The sequence below is a fragment of the Perognathus longimembris genome, chromosome 2 (genome assembly GCF_023159225.1).
Source record: "Perognathus longimembris pacificus isolate PPM17 chromosome 2, ASM2315922v1, whole genome shotgun sequence".
Taxonomy (NCBI): domain Eukaryota; kingdom Metazoa; phylum Chordata; class Mammalia; order Rodentia; family Heteromyidae; genus Perognathus; species Perognathus longimembris.
In genome coordinates this window covers 11,041,884-11,056,712 of record NC_063162.1, presented here as the reverse complement: position 1 = coordinate 11,056,712, position 14,829 = coordinate 11,041,884, and the positions used below count along the sequence as shown (strand labels likewise).

At 41.8% G+C, this 14,829-nt stretch overlaps 1 protein-coding gene across 2 annotated transcripts in view; it reads right to left on the bottom strand.

The window, feature by feature from the left end:
* Positions 1 to 2,563: 2,563 nt before the first annotated feature.
* The window catches only part of Shtn1 (shootin 1), a 96,339-nt gene continuing 84,073 nt past the window's right edge, over positions 2,564 to 14,829 (bottom strand). For both annotated transcript variants that reach the window (XM_048338164.1, XM_048338163.1), the window contains exon 17: positions 2,564 to 4,284. In XM_048338164.1, the coding sequence (XP_048194121.1) occupies positions 4,062 to 4,284 (223 nt within the window). In that variant the 3' untranslated portion in view covers positions 2,564 to 4,061. The remainder of the gene's footprint in view (positions 4,285 to 14,829) is intronic.

Here is a 14,829-nt window from a genome sequence, read left to right as displayed (position 1 = left end):
TGTGTCCTGTGAGTGCTATAAGTTATAATTAAATTAATGAAACCTAAGCAAAAATAATTAACCTAAGAAGGTATTTATTACTGTAACCAGGTCAGCATTTTTAATTCCAACCCAGAACACGGTCTTCTCACGTTAACCTTATTTGAAGACTCAACTCACCAACTGATAGGGAGCATTTTAATTTAGATATCTTGGAGTGCTAAGCACTGTTTATGTTCTCCCTCTTGTATAAAATATTTAATATGTAAAAATATATAATGTCCATAAAAGATATGAGAGAAGTTAATCATGTGCAGATTCAAGATGGCCTTGGGATGGGCAAACATCACACACTCTCATTCTGTGACAGCTCTCATATGACCCTTCCCAGGTAGTGACAATAGCCAGTCACCCACTCTCTACAACCTGCTGACACACGGGAAGTTGTTCTCTGATGGAAGTGATGACACACTGATAGTATGCCTTGCGAACAACAATCTCCACTTTTTTTTTTTTTTGCCAGTCCTGGGGCTTGAATTCAGGGCCCAAGTGCTGTCCCTGGCTTTCTTTTGTTCAAGGCTAGCACTCTACCACTTGAGCCAAGCATCACTTCCAGCCTTTTCTGTTTATGTGGTGTTGAGGAATCAAACCCAGGGCTTCATGCATGCTAGGCAAGCACTCTACTGCTAAGCCACATTCCCAGGCCTATCTACTGATTTTAAGACTCTCATAAAGACTATCACTTGCCTGACCACACTGCCCAAAAACGATCAAGAAAAATAAGCAGCCATCATTTTTACCTTCACCTTCTCCCTTTCCAGTAACTTTTTCTACTGTTAACAAAGGTAAACAAAGAAGGAATTACTGGCCAGTAGTTGGAGCCAAACATCCTCTCCCCTCTGGCCAACCCAGGCTGGGTCCTTCTGGCCCTGGTGACTCCATGAGTCAGGGTCCCACAGGATGAGCAATACATTCTTACTCTTCTAGAAGGGATGAGAGACACTTCCTCTCTACTAACAACAACACAAAGGACTTCTCCCCTTCTGCCTCACAGTGGCTATAAAAGTATGTCAATGCTAGGTAAGAAAACTGAAACAGACTTACACTATGCTTCCCAAGGCAGAAGGAAAAAGAAATGCAAGCCCCTTTAGAGAAAACAGAACCATGCGCTCCCTTCCAGCTACAGTGGTACACAATGGTGCAAGTAGAATGCACAGTTTTTGTGCACAGCTGTAAACTCACTTTGAGTGTTCAAGCACCAGTTTCCCTATGTCTGTCTATCCTAGCCCAACTGCTTTGTTAACAGCTAGGCAGCAGGGGTAAACCTTCAAAGCTGAGGTGAAAAAGGAAAGAAAAAGGTGAGTCAACACTGTGCATCTAATACCTTGGTATCACTGTGACTAAAAACGCTCTCTAAAGGTGAGAGATATAGCTTAGTGGTAGCACATGGAGATTGCCTAGCATGCACAAGCCCCTGGCTCAACCCCTAGCACCATAAGAAACACAACAGTTTCTAAAATGCTTTATAGTCATAGAAAAAAAAGTGTATTTTCAAAAGTATTCAGAAGGCAGAACATTTTCAAAATACCAGGTGTGAACTGAGGGCTGGTCCAGCAAGCACATCTAAGCTAATGGTTAACTTCTGCTGGAACTGCAGGTGTGGCATCTGTTTTTATAAACATGTCATTCTGTTGTGTTGATGTGTGTGGTAGAACATGGACAGTGGTATGTGTATTTTTTTAGTCCTAAATGTATGTAAGACATGTACCAGAACACTGATGAAAGACTAGAAGAGGACCACAAAAACAAAAATGGTGGACTGGAATATGTGGCTCAAGTGGCAGAGAGCATAAAACCCAGTACTGAAGACAAAGGGAAGGAGGGAGAGGAGGGAGGGAGGGAGGAAAAAGGGAGAGGAGGGAAAAGGAAGGGGAAAAAACTGTTCCAAGTGAACCATATTGTGATCAATCATTAAAAATCACTAACATGATCAACTCAAAAAAAAGCATATCAAGGGGCTGGGAATATGGCCTAGTGGCAAGAGCACTTGCCTCATATACATGAAGCCCTGGGTTTGATTCCCCAGCACCACATATACAGAAAATGGCCAGAAGTGGCGCTGTGGCTCAAGTGGCAGAGTGCTAGCCTTGAGCAAAAGGAAGCCAGGGACAGTGCTCAGGCCCTGAATCCAAGGCCCAGGACTGGCAAAAAAAACAAAAAAAAAGTTTATCAAGATTGGCTACGTTTTGGGGCTATAACTCAGTGGTGGAGTTCTTGTTCCATCTCCAGCATAGCCAAAAGAAACCAAAGAAAAGGATAAGGAAGGGAGGAAAGGGAGGGAGGGAGAGAAGGAGAGAAGGAGGGAGGGAGGGAAGGTGGGAGGGAGGGAGGTCCACTTGGTCCATCCAGAGAACTAAATTAAACAATAACCACAATTGACCCTTAGTGGGAAACTGCTGGTGCTCTTTTCTTTTTTTTAATGTGTTGTGGTGAGAAGAGTTCAAAGTATAGCATAACAGAATTCATCTGTGGATCCATCCGTTTAGAGCTTGCATATCACAAAGCCGAATTACTCAGGCATACACATGGTTGAAAAACATTACATTTTTTAATTCCCCACAAGTAAACTGATAGATAACCATCAAACCATCACTGGAAGAACATGGAAAATAGTCAAGCAGAGTGAACCCACTGAAACAGAATTGTCTCCAAAATGGACCAAGTAAGTCCATTCACTTGTCTCCCCACCTTGTCAAGCCTATGGGTAGCACACGTGCAAAAATACAATAAAACACAACTACTGTAATTATTACTATCATTTTCTTTTGCCCTTAGGTGCAAAACACCTGACAGCTACATGCTGAGTCATGCTAACACAACTAAACCTTTCGCTTTCTTTAATAGTAAAATTACCATTACCGAATCATTGTCATAAAAAAGTGCATTCAAGTGCATTACCACTTATTTTAAATAAACACCAATTTTGAAACAATCAACTTTGAAAAGCTGCATAAGTTTTTTTTTCTTTAAAAAAAATCCCTGATTACATTTCTATTTATTCACGGTGGTAGCCTGAAACATTGTATTTTTAGAGACTAACTACCATTTAATTTCTTTAAAAAAGAGAAACAAAACAAAAACTGGTAATGCGGAACAGCAGTGAAGCCAGAAAAACATGTGCTTGTCACTGTGCATAAGAACTGTGATCAAATATGGTACTCGTACTGGATTAGTAAATGGGAACACACAACTCACAGTACAGAAAACATGGCTTATCAAGATATTACTGTGAATTTCAAGCTTTTGGACTTTTCACCTGAATTCTGTATTCAGGCCACCAGAACATTCCCACTGAGTCCTTGGCAGGCACTGGGCATGAGCAAATTAATTGCACGTATTTTTTTAAAACTGTGTAAATTAGCCCTGACCTAAAGAACAACTAGATAATGCCAGAGCCTGAGTTCAAAGTTCATCCCAGCCTGCCCTAGAAAATAACCTGTATGTCACAGTCCACAGCAGGCCTCATGCTACTGGAGTTTCCTCCACCAAAACAGAAGCAGACCCCACACAGAAGCCTCCTTAGAAAAGGGCTGAAAAGGAACAGTGTGATGGGGGTCTAGCTGTGTTGCTTAGGCTAGTCATTTAACTCCTGGGTTCCTTCTGAGTGCTGAGACTACAGGTATGTGCCACCACGTTAAATTGGTCAGTCCTGTTTATCCAATGATTCACAAGCCCCTCAAAAATTTCAGCATTACATTTGATAAGTGGTATGCACAATTCTTCCAAAGAGATCAGCATTTGCATCTTAGCCTTTAGCAAGAAATCATACTTAACATAGTAATCAGGAAAAATCTTATCCTTATTAAGACAAAGAAAAAAACAAACCCAAAACTACTTAGAATGTATATGCTGTTAAATTGCTTACTTATGTTTATAGTTGCTACTTACAAAAGTGATACCAGAAAAGCACGTATTGGGAATACAGGGAGCGGAACAGAATGGCTATAGCCCTAGACAACACACCAAGACAAAGCATGTGCTTATGAAAAAGGACTTCCAACAGGTCAGCATTCAGGTTCCCATCAGCAGTTGGAGCTGTCTGTTTCTCTCATCTTTCCAATGCTGTCTTCTTTGTATTCTGGTTCAATTTCGCCTTCCTCCTCCTTACACTGCGTTGGATCTTTTTCAGCGACCTGGTCTTTGGTTTGGGGTTCACATGTAGAAACAGGATCTAAAACTATAACTGGTTCAACTTGTGTTTCAGTGCCAAAGCATCTTCTCCTGTAGCCACCATTACTGGGAGGCCTGTGGGATGGAAAGTTAAATGGGAGAAATAAAAGGCAGACAGAGAAAACATTTGTCTTTCATATTCCTGGATTCAGACCAAATAGAAAAAAAAAAAAAACACCCTGCGATATTCTAACCCTAATCAACATGCATGTAGTAGTCTTTGACATGCCAGCCATTAAAGAAAACACAATGAAACTATCAGATTACATGTTAGGAGCACAAGGCCAAGAGAGAGAAGGCAGGAAAAGTCAAAGCGATTAACCGTGGAAGTGTCTGAAAGCCAAATGTACCTACCTGCTTAATGGCTTGCTCTTCTCAGGAAGTACAAAGCCCATGGGTTCACTCTCAGCTGGAAGGAGCCAGTCCAACCCCTTCCCCTCCTCTCGCCCCAGAGCAGCTGGCTGCAGCTGAGCTCTGGGACTGTGTGCAGAGAGGATGCAGCCCTCCCGCCTCGCCGACGGGGCAGGTGAGCGCTGCAGCCCGCGGTGCCAGCAGAGACCTGAGCTCAGGGCAGGGAGCAAGCGGGAGGTGGGAGAGCTCAGGGAATAACTCAAGCACGACGTTGCCATGAACTTTTAATCAATCTGGGTTCCTGAGACATCGTCTTAATGAATCTCAGAGGTAGTTTGGGAGGCAGAGATCAAGCGAAGTCTAATTCCAGGCCAGGCCAAGAAGACAGTTCACAAGATCCCATCTCAATCAAGAAGCCAAATGTGTTGTTGGGAGGATTATAGTCCCAAGGTAACCCTGGGCAAAACCCTGAAATCCTATCCAAAACAGAAGATTAAAAAAGTTGGGGGGGGGTGCGGTGGCGAAGGCAGGGCTCAAGTGGTTGGAAACTTGGGTAGCAAGCACAGGGCTCAAGAGTTCAAATCCTAAAACTGAAAAATGATGGCCAGAAGCTACCAGGGGAAAAGTGCTAGGCTGCTGTTACCCAGAGATTGAGCACAGAGCTACAGCTCTCTAGAATGTTCTGGGCACCTTGGCCATCTCTAGGACTAGGCTTTCTTTATGTCTCAGGGAAGAGACTGTTTGCCTGTGAGCCAGCACTTTGCTATCCTGCTCCTGATGGGTGCCGGGTTGCTGAGCTGCTGGGCCTCTCCGCCGCCGCTGGGTTGGTTCCCGCTACTCCTCACCTCTTGAGCAGGCTAGATGGGCCTGTGGACTCTTACACCTCGTCCGTTTCTCTTGCTAGGCTTACCACTGTCAACTGTTTCATGTTGCCTCTTCTGATGGCATGCAAGCATCTTTGAGGCACCACTCAAGTTTCATTCACAATTCTATCCCTGGCACAGAGTGCAGGTTGTTTGTAGAGGAGACCAATGACCAAGTACTAACAAACTGAGAATGGCTGAGAACAAACAGAAGACACCAAAGCGCTGGCGTGAGCAGGTCTGGAGGTCTCTTACACTCAAAACCACAAAGTGGTGAACACCTAGCAAGTGAATGCAAACGTAGCAGTTCACTTTCTGAACTGCGCTGCAGGCTCAGTCCACATACTTGAAAGTTATTCTCAGGCTATCAGGTCAGATTAACTTAGGGACATAGCCATCATGGCAAATCGTGTGTGTGTGTGTGTGTGTGTGTGTGTGTGTGTGTGTGTGTGTGTGTGTGTGTGATGAAAAGGAAGGAGACCCGGGAGCCTATGCTGCCATGAAGATGGCTCCAGTGTGTCTTCATTAGAAAGCATCATCACATTGTCCATCCATTTCTCAGCCACCTGCTACTGATCTAGGCATTAGGTAGGAAGTGTAGTATCCCCAGGGGTACCTATGACCATGTTCTGTGGCTCCAGCAACATCTGAAAGCCTGTGAAGCAGAGACACTGAGGACTGGGAAAGGACCACCTACAGAACCAGGCCCTGGGTGCTAGAGGGTAAGATCAGAAAGGGAAGGTGGCCTGAAAGTGGCTGGGACTGAAGACAAACCAGGGCTTCTGTGTCTATCCCCGACAAGCACCAGTCCTCACAATGCAGACGCCCCACCCTGGGATGGGGAGAAGCCAGAGGATGTGGGAGGAGCTGGAGAACAGCAGGCCAGCCACAGCCACGTGCCAAGTCGGCCAGTCAGCGTGTCAGCGGTGCCGTGCAGGAGCTAGGACAGAGCCTGTGCTGACACTCAGGACTTCTTTTCCTTTTTTTAAAGGATGATCACTTCACTTCTGCCTTCTCTATCACATGCAAATTTCTCCTGGGGCCAACTGGAAACAAGTGAGTGAGGGAGTTCTAGGAAGTGAAGCTGCAGCCTTGCTTAGGTTTGGGGGGAAAGCCATCGTGGAAGCCTGCAGGTCGCGTTCAGGCAGCTTCACCAGCTGGAGACTGAGCGCTTGACTGTGTCAAGCTAGCCAGTCTGCAGGAAGCATGCAGAAGATGCCCTTATTTCATTCTGCCATTGGGAGTGAGCAACATCCACCAAGCCATACAAACCTGGTTACTGGTGCAACTACCAAGAATGTTTCATGCCCCTGTGTGCGGGCAGGATGGTGAGCGTGTCCTAGAGAAAGCGGTCTTCGCCAGTGTTTGGCAGGGTCCAAACACCTCCGGGAAGCGCTCTCCGTGCTTTACAACAGCAATAAACAGGTTGAGTGAACTGAAAACTCACCAACTGTATTGTCACATGACACTGTCCTAGAATCATCGCAAAGCCCCAAAAACTGTCTTCTTGAATTAAAGCTGGTCAGTTGCAGATTCACCTATGTGTCATTTGACTTGCAGGCCCGTGTCAACAGAAGCCCCCTGGCTAACTCTCAGGGTGTCTACTTCAGTGTAGCACCTGAGGACGACCACAGATATGCAATCAAATGTCAGTCTGCATAAAAAGTTATGGCAATCTTTCCCCTGTATATGGAAAAATCTGCCAAGTAAAACTGAGCTGTTACAAGTGGCAAGAAGTGAGAGTTGAATTCTAGAACACTCAGGTTTCAAGGGATCTCCAATGTCAACTGGTCTAAGCCCTTTGCTGGTCAGAAGAAGACTCCAGAAGAGTGAGATGGAATGCTTGGACCTAAATAGCAAAAACAAGACAAACTGTGGAATCCTAATCTCCTAGCCAATGCCTTTTCCTTGATACAATACCCTTGTAAGTCATTTATGATCCACGCAAATAGATATTCTTCACAGGCTATTTTAGACCAGGTGCTCAAAGGTAATTTCAAGACAAAGAAACCAACCAATAGGCAAAATAAATTACTAGGACACCATGTGCCAAATGATGCCACTCTTCAGAGCTTGACTCGCAGGTATCTATGTAGGTGCCCTTTTAGAAAGCAGCTACTGCTCCCAAACTGCAGGAGAACCAGAAGGTGGGGCTGTAGCAGGTGGGACCCCTTGCTGGTGAAAGGTAAAGAGCTGACTCCAAACTATACTAGGACCAGGAAGTATGAGAACAATTGCCAATGGTTCCACTGCAGCAGAACTTGAGAAAGGGATTCGGAGATTTCTCAGACTATGTCACAAGAGACTAAAGTGCACCATTCGGATTTTTAAAAAGCACATCATTGTTTGCATTCAATGAAATTCCTTTCAAAATCAACTTTCCACATCCCAATTATATTCAACAACATTCTAGCTAACATTTCGGCTGCAATTCCAATTAACTAATGCTCCAAAGAGCCCTAATCGACATGGTTCTGAGCTCAATTGAATACAATCAAAGCTCATGAAATGAAGGGGGACATGCTTATTTCATGCAAATTCTGCATATCACTCAAGCTTAATTTTACTGATAATATAAAGGTGGGACATTTTGAACATTACAGTGAATGAAACTTTTAAGCGGTGAGAGTTATTTTATAAAATGCTACCTCTGAAAAGCGGATTGCCAAACAGTATAAAAATGGTTTGAGGCATAAATGCCAAGTTCATTTCTATTTCACTTCTGAGGTAACTATCTTTCAAATCGCAACAGCTGGACTATTTAACACAATCTGGTGAATCAAAGTACAGCTCTTCTCTGGTCTCCCAGTGGGGCGTCTGCATTAGTCTGTGGCAGCCGTCCAACAAATGACGCACAGCCGGACGGTCTGAACTCTGTTTCATTTACAATAAAAATGGATAAAAAAAAAACCACAATCGTATTTACCACCTTCAAGGACAGAAAACGGAAAGATTTAAATTTGTCTTTACAAAGTAGTTTCCTGGGAAATCTCCAAAGAGGAAGTCAGCTTTCTATTTTCCCTAGTATAAAAATAAGTCCCCCCCCCAGCCCCTTTTCACAGTTTCTAGAACAGCTAAGGGAACGTGATATTCAGCAGATAACATTTATTGTTTCTTTCTGAAACTGCTTTTCAGAGCTCTGAACACACTAATCTAAAACTTTACAAAATGAAGTTTACAACATAAGCTTGAAACTTTTATGTCATTGCTAGTTTGTTTATATATATATATATATATATATTTTTTTTTTTTTAAGTATGAGCAGCGATAGAACAAAGCTTTTGAGGCGAGATGGATTGGGATTTTGTGTGCTTTTCTTAACACTCCATTTTAACTCAAGGACTATACTAGTGTGTTCATCTGAGTCTGCTTTCCTTGGTGGCAAAAGCTTTAACTTTTTTTTTTTTTAATGATTAAAAACTAACATGATTGGAGAGAACATGGCCATGTTTGGAACTCTGACATCAGTCTCCAGCTCTCAGGATTAGCCGGAATTCCTTTTATCATAGGTAACAAAGGCTGGGTAAAGACCTTGCGGCCCAGCTCAGCAGTATTTCCTTTAGTTTTCTAACTGCTGCCCAGGCAGCCCGGGACACAGCTGACATCGCAGCCCACGGTGCTCAGTGCACACGGCCAGGCCAAAGATAGCGCAAGCACCTTTATTCCACCAGGGGAAGCCGGACTGGGGACATTTACTGATTCTGAAGCAGGAAAACATCCACACCTGCAAAAACACGGCGGATACTATATGAATTAACTCATACTTTTCTTGCTTTCTGGCTTTTTGTGATTTTTGTACAATTTTACACCATGAAAACATCATTCAAATCTAAGCAAAATTTTTAAAAAGCTAACCAACAATTAAGGGTTAGTATATTTAACAAGAATTCTGTTAAGATAACAAAGTCTTGACTCACAGTTACCATGTAGGATACTGGTTCCTTTAGAGAAAAAAAAAAGGGGGAGGGGGGAGGCTGCCAGGCACAAAATGGTCACATTTTTTGGCCTGAGATTTAGCAAGATATATTTTAAAGTTGTTTTGTTTTTTCAATGAACTGCATTAAATACATCAAACACTAGTTTAGATGGAAGTCACAGGGAACTCATTGGCCATTTTTTCATATTTTTTTATATAAAAGTAATTTCAAGTGAAATATGGAAATGTTTATCAGGTTTCAGAAGTCTGATCTTTTTATTCGGAGATGGGAAATGGCTTTTACTTTCTAGTCAGTTTCTTCTTTTGAATACAACAAAAAGCCCCATTCCACCCTGCACAAATAAAAGGAAACAAAAACGGCAGAGACAACTGATAAGCAGGAAAAAAAATCCCACAAAGTCCCAAAAGCAATTCACAGGAATGATATATTTTATGCGAAGTTTTGTAAACTCAAAGACACTTAGCAACTACAAGCACCTGGTAAAAAACAATTCATTCTTTGAAGCATGGAGAATTACCCAATGGCACTTGCACAGTAATTTTAAGCTTTACTCAACAGCATGTTAGCAGTTGCTTTTCCTCTAGGTGTAAGACATCCTGAACAATTAGTCTGGAAGAAATAAGTTGCTGTCTGTCTGTACAGCCACCCAGAATATCTGTAAGGCACACCGGCAGCCGATCTTTCTGGGAGGCAATTCCTAGGTTCTCCTCCTTGGCGGGAAGAAGAAAAGATGAAGCTAAAAGGATCTCAACTTCCAGAGCATCCAGTTGTTCGGCTAATTTTGTTGTTAAAAGTTAATTGTCCATGTACAGGCACACAGGGAGAAGCATTGTAGTGGTGCTTTGCCAAACAGAGCCGTTTCCTGTAGTGTCCACACACCATTCAGCAGTACTAAGATTACAGTTAGAGCAGAGTAAATCCTTTAATTGTCTAAGAGCATCAGATTAAGCTGGACTGTCCATGTGACTCATTGTGCTAGCTGGTAGTCTCTTCTTCCAAACAAATGTTTACTAAGAACAGGGAAGGTGCTGCCCTCCCCACTTCCTGCCACGGAGAGCAGACACACAGACCCAGGAGAGAAAGAATGAAAGAGGAAGTGAGAAAGAAAGGAAGGGCTGGAGTCAAGGAAGAAAAGATACCACAGAAAACTTCCCTGGTCTCCATTTGACCAAAACTGTCCACCCAAACCTCTCTTAAGGAATAGTTACACAGCCAACCACATACATTTCTAGCTGAGACCAATGCTTAGCATCATCATTTTATGCCAAGTTCCTCTAAAAGTAAGCTAAGGGATTGCAATTTCTATTTACTAACATACTTCAAAAGCTTGGACTCCCCAGCTCCAACTGAAAATAGAAAAGTTTAACATTTGTCTTCTCCATTAGTTTTATACTGGAAATAATGAATTAAAACTGAAGACACCAGTTAGAGGTCAAGTCACGATAAAAAAAAAATCAATCCCAGCTTTAAGTAAAAACATGAAAGGCAAGTAAGGTTATTTTTTTTCCTTTTATGGAAATGTTTGGTCAAACCAACCAAGAGACATCTAAAATTTCTCTTTTTATCAACTACCCTTTGGTATTTTCAGTGAATAACCCAAACAAGATGAACTCTCAAAAAAAATAAAAATAAAATCAGCGTGGGGCCAAAAGTCATATGTATTTAGAGATACCATAGATCTGGAAATTAGATGCAAATTAAAATAAAAATGGTCTCACCGGAAATGGACATTTTTCTATTGAAATTGAAGTCCTATAATTGCTATGTAGGTTTTTGTTTTTTAAATTCTTCCAGGGCAGAATGTGACCTGTGTTGACCCCTCAAACAAAAAAGCTAACTGCCTGTCTGACGATTCAAAAGGAAATTTAAGAGTTTGATAAAGCCTGCAGTTTTGGGGGGCCGTGGGGTTGAAGAGAAGTATGATGGATTTGAAAAGCACTTATTGAAGAGTCTCTGGCAATTGTGGCTTAAAAGGACTTCAAGAATGACCGAGAGAGGATGACAGGGACAGGAAATCACCACAAACCATGCCATTACAGTAGCGCCCAAGGTCTCTTTCAAATGTGCTCTTCCTTTGGAAGTAAGGCATCAAATGAGAAACGGTCGTAGGTGACTACTTTGCTTATAACTGTTTGAAAGGATGTTCTCCTTCCCCAAACTAATTAATAGCAAATGAAATTAATAAATATATAGATACATGAAACCCAATTCAGACAATCAGGGCTATTTCCAGATGAGATGAAGTCAGAGACAAAAAGCAAGATGGCAAGACCGTGAGACACTCACTTCTGACCAATGGCCCTCTGTCTGATCACAGAGATGTCCTAAACCATCGCGAGGGATTCAGCACACAGAAAGCACAAATTTAAATGACGCAAATCAAGAACGGACTAAACATGGAACACACCTGTAATGTCAGCTACCTGGAAGGTAGAGATAAGGAGGGAGGTGATTACAGGCTAACCTAGACAGCAAGATTTCATTTTAACTGAACAAGCTGGATATGATGGCTCAGGATTGTGGTGCAAGGCTATCCCTGGGCAAAAATGAAAGATCCTATCCAAAAAATAACTAAAGCAAAAAACAAACAAACAAAAACAAAAAACTGAAAAGTTAGGCTGTGGTTCTAGTGATAGGCCATCCATCTAGCAAGCATCAGGCCCCAAGGTCAATCCTAGTACCAAAAAGTATACTCAGACAGATGTGCACACACATACACAATACCTGCTTAATAAATGCTAGTGAAATGTAACAAAAACAACAGAACACCATGGAAAAGAGTTATAAAACAATGACCCCCCCCCAAAGAAAAACCAAATTGGAAAATGGTTCTGTTACCAAAAGCCTGCAATCAACACATATTCCCAGCCTACTGCAATTTCAGTCCATTTCCTCCTAGATATCAATTAGGGTATTATGAATATAGATTGCTAAAGACTAAGAGAAAATATTAAATGGAATATCATAGTCTTCTCCTAAAACAATGTTTTCTCAAGTTACTATGTTGATGTGAATAAAAACAACTAGATGTATGCATGTTGTAGATCACAGAGTTAACATAGTTCAGGTACTCTGCTTAGGATTAAGATGGAAGATGGGGTATATTGGCTTTCCTTATTTATGCTCAACATAACTACTTCTGTTTCTGCAACACAAATTTCCTGCCAACCTGTCATCAATCAATGGATCCATAGATAGGTGTGGACAAGGCCATGTAACAACCGTGCAAAAGAGAGGCCAGAGCCAAGCAGCTGGTGCTTGACTGTACAGCGCAGTGCTCTTCTGGACATGTGGTCAGAGCCTACCAATCAAGTATCTATGGCACGATAAAAAATGTACATACTCCAAAGGTGGCAAACTGATGCCAAGGGTGGAATCCACTTTTAAAAAGCCAAAGTCATTTGGAAACATGTTGGCCATATAAATTGTAACTAAAAAGAGTCACATCATTTGTTGATACAAATAAGCCCTAGTATGAATAACTCTTACAGAACCAGTAGACTGGCTCGGAAACAGTCTTTACTGCTCATCCTTTCTCTTCCTCAGAGATAAACAGAAAAGACTGCACGGTTACTTCCTCCGTGACCGGCCATCGCTAATAGAAGAGTGACAGAGCTGACAAGAGCATGTCAAACCCTGAGAGTACTACTCAAAAGGACAAACCAAGTTCATGTGAACATAGAAATTCAGATGTAATTTTAAAAATTCATTATGTTACATTTCTGGGTTTGTTTTACCATAAATCTATGTAGTACTGAAAGACATATTGTAGGTTGAGAACATGCACTTACCTCTTTTTCTTTATCCTGTGAACATTTTTACCAAGTGATCTTATTTGTTAGGAATTATTGGGGTTCTAGAGCTGAAAGAGGCTGAGAAGAATGCCTTATCTATTTGCCTCCACTTTAGATAAGAAACACAAGAAAGAGAAAACAAAAACAGACAAGAGACTTGGCCAAGGTCACCAAGCCAATGAGCATAAAAGGAGGTTACAACCATAATGCCCATATGAACTACAGCCAATTGGAATTGACAAAATTCAAGTTCACTATGATTTAGGACATTATAAGTAATAGGATGAAAGTATTTTTAAGTTATTATTAAAGTAGAAACAGAGTGTTTTATGCTTCCCTAAGCTCTGATTTTTTCTTTTGTGTTAAGAAAAGGGGGGAAGAGGGGAAAAAAGAGAGGAAGGGCAGAAAGAGGGAAGGAGGGAGGAAGAAGAGAAGGTAAGGAAAAGGAAAGAAATTTATTTTGCTTCTACAGGTGACTTTTTATTAATCCTTACAATTAAGTACTAAAAATATTTTTCCCCTAAGTTTCCTAGAAGATGAACTAATATATTTCTGAATTTAAATTTAAAGACAGTAGTTACTCAAGTATATAGACTACGTAGGTTAATCTCAGAAGTTTATTGAAAGGAAAATAATTTTCAAGGGATAGCTTGGAAACTTACTTATGATGAAGACATTATAAAGAAACATTCTATCTTCACATTAACACCCTTTCTGGGTGGGTTAGCCATCTTTCGAGTCAATCTGAACCAGTTCAGTGGACATGACTGAATCTTGAGTTCTACCTCGGTTTTCTCAGGTCTCTAATTGAGTAGGTACAAAGGTAAAGAAGATAGGCAAGACTGAGCTAAATGTAAATGATAGCTGAGCATTTAAAAATGTTTTAAGTACAAAATCATGCCAGACTGGAGGCTTCTGCTTGTAATCCTACTGGAAAAACGGTAAAGCCATGGTCAGCCTGGACAGAAATATTTGAGAGAGGTGGGTGCAGAGGGACATGCATGTCACCCTACGCTATGAGCGAGACTGAGCTCAGGAGGATCAGGCGAGTCAGTCCTGGCAGAAAACTCCACGAGACTCCATCTCAATGGCAGGAAGCTGGATGCAGCCTTGTCTTCCTGCATCTCAGCAAGTCTAAACTAGGGGGATTACAGTCCAGGCACGTGCCTGGAAGGAAGCAGTATTCTACCTCAAAGCAACCAGTGGAAAATGGAATACATACCTACTTAGCAAGTATGAGGCCTCAAGTCCAAACCTCTGCACTAAATCAATGAATGAATAAATAAACGCAAACAATCAACAAAAACCTCTTCTATCAAATTTGTGCTTGTGTATGACCTGCTGAATGCCGAGAGAAATGTTGGCTAGCTGAACATTCTCATTAATTGACAGCCACCATGTAACTGACACTGAAAATGTGCTCATCTATTCATTTCTTGATAGCCGACCACCTAGCAGGAAATGTCCCAGGTGTTTGAGAGACACTCAGAAACAAAACAGGAAAATTTTCTACCCTCAGGGAGTTTCCATTCCCACAGAGAGAAAAACAAAGGAAAGAAACAAAAATATAGTAAAATATATGGTATGTCAGAAATGGTAACTGCTGTGGAGTGGATGGAGGAATCAGAGCTCGGAAGAAGATGGTTACAACTTTAAACAGGCTGTTTCAGGGAG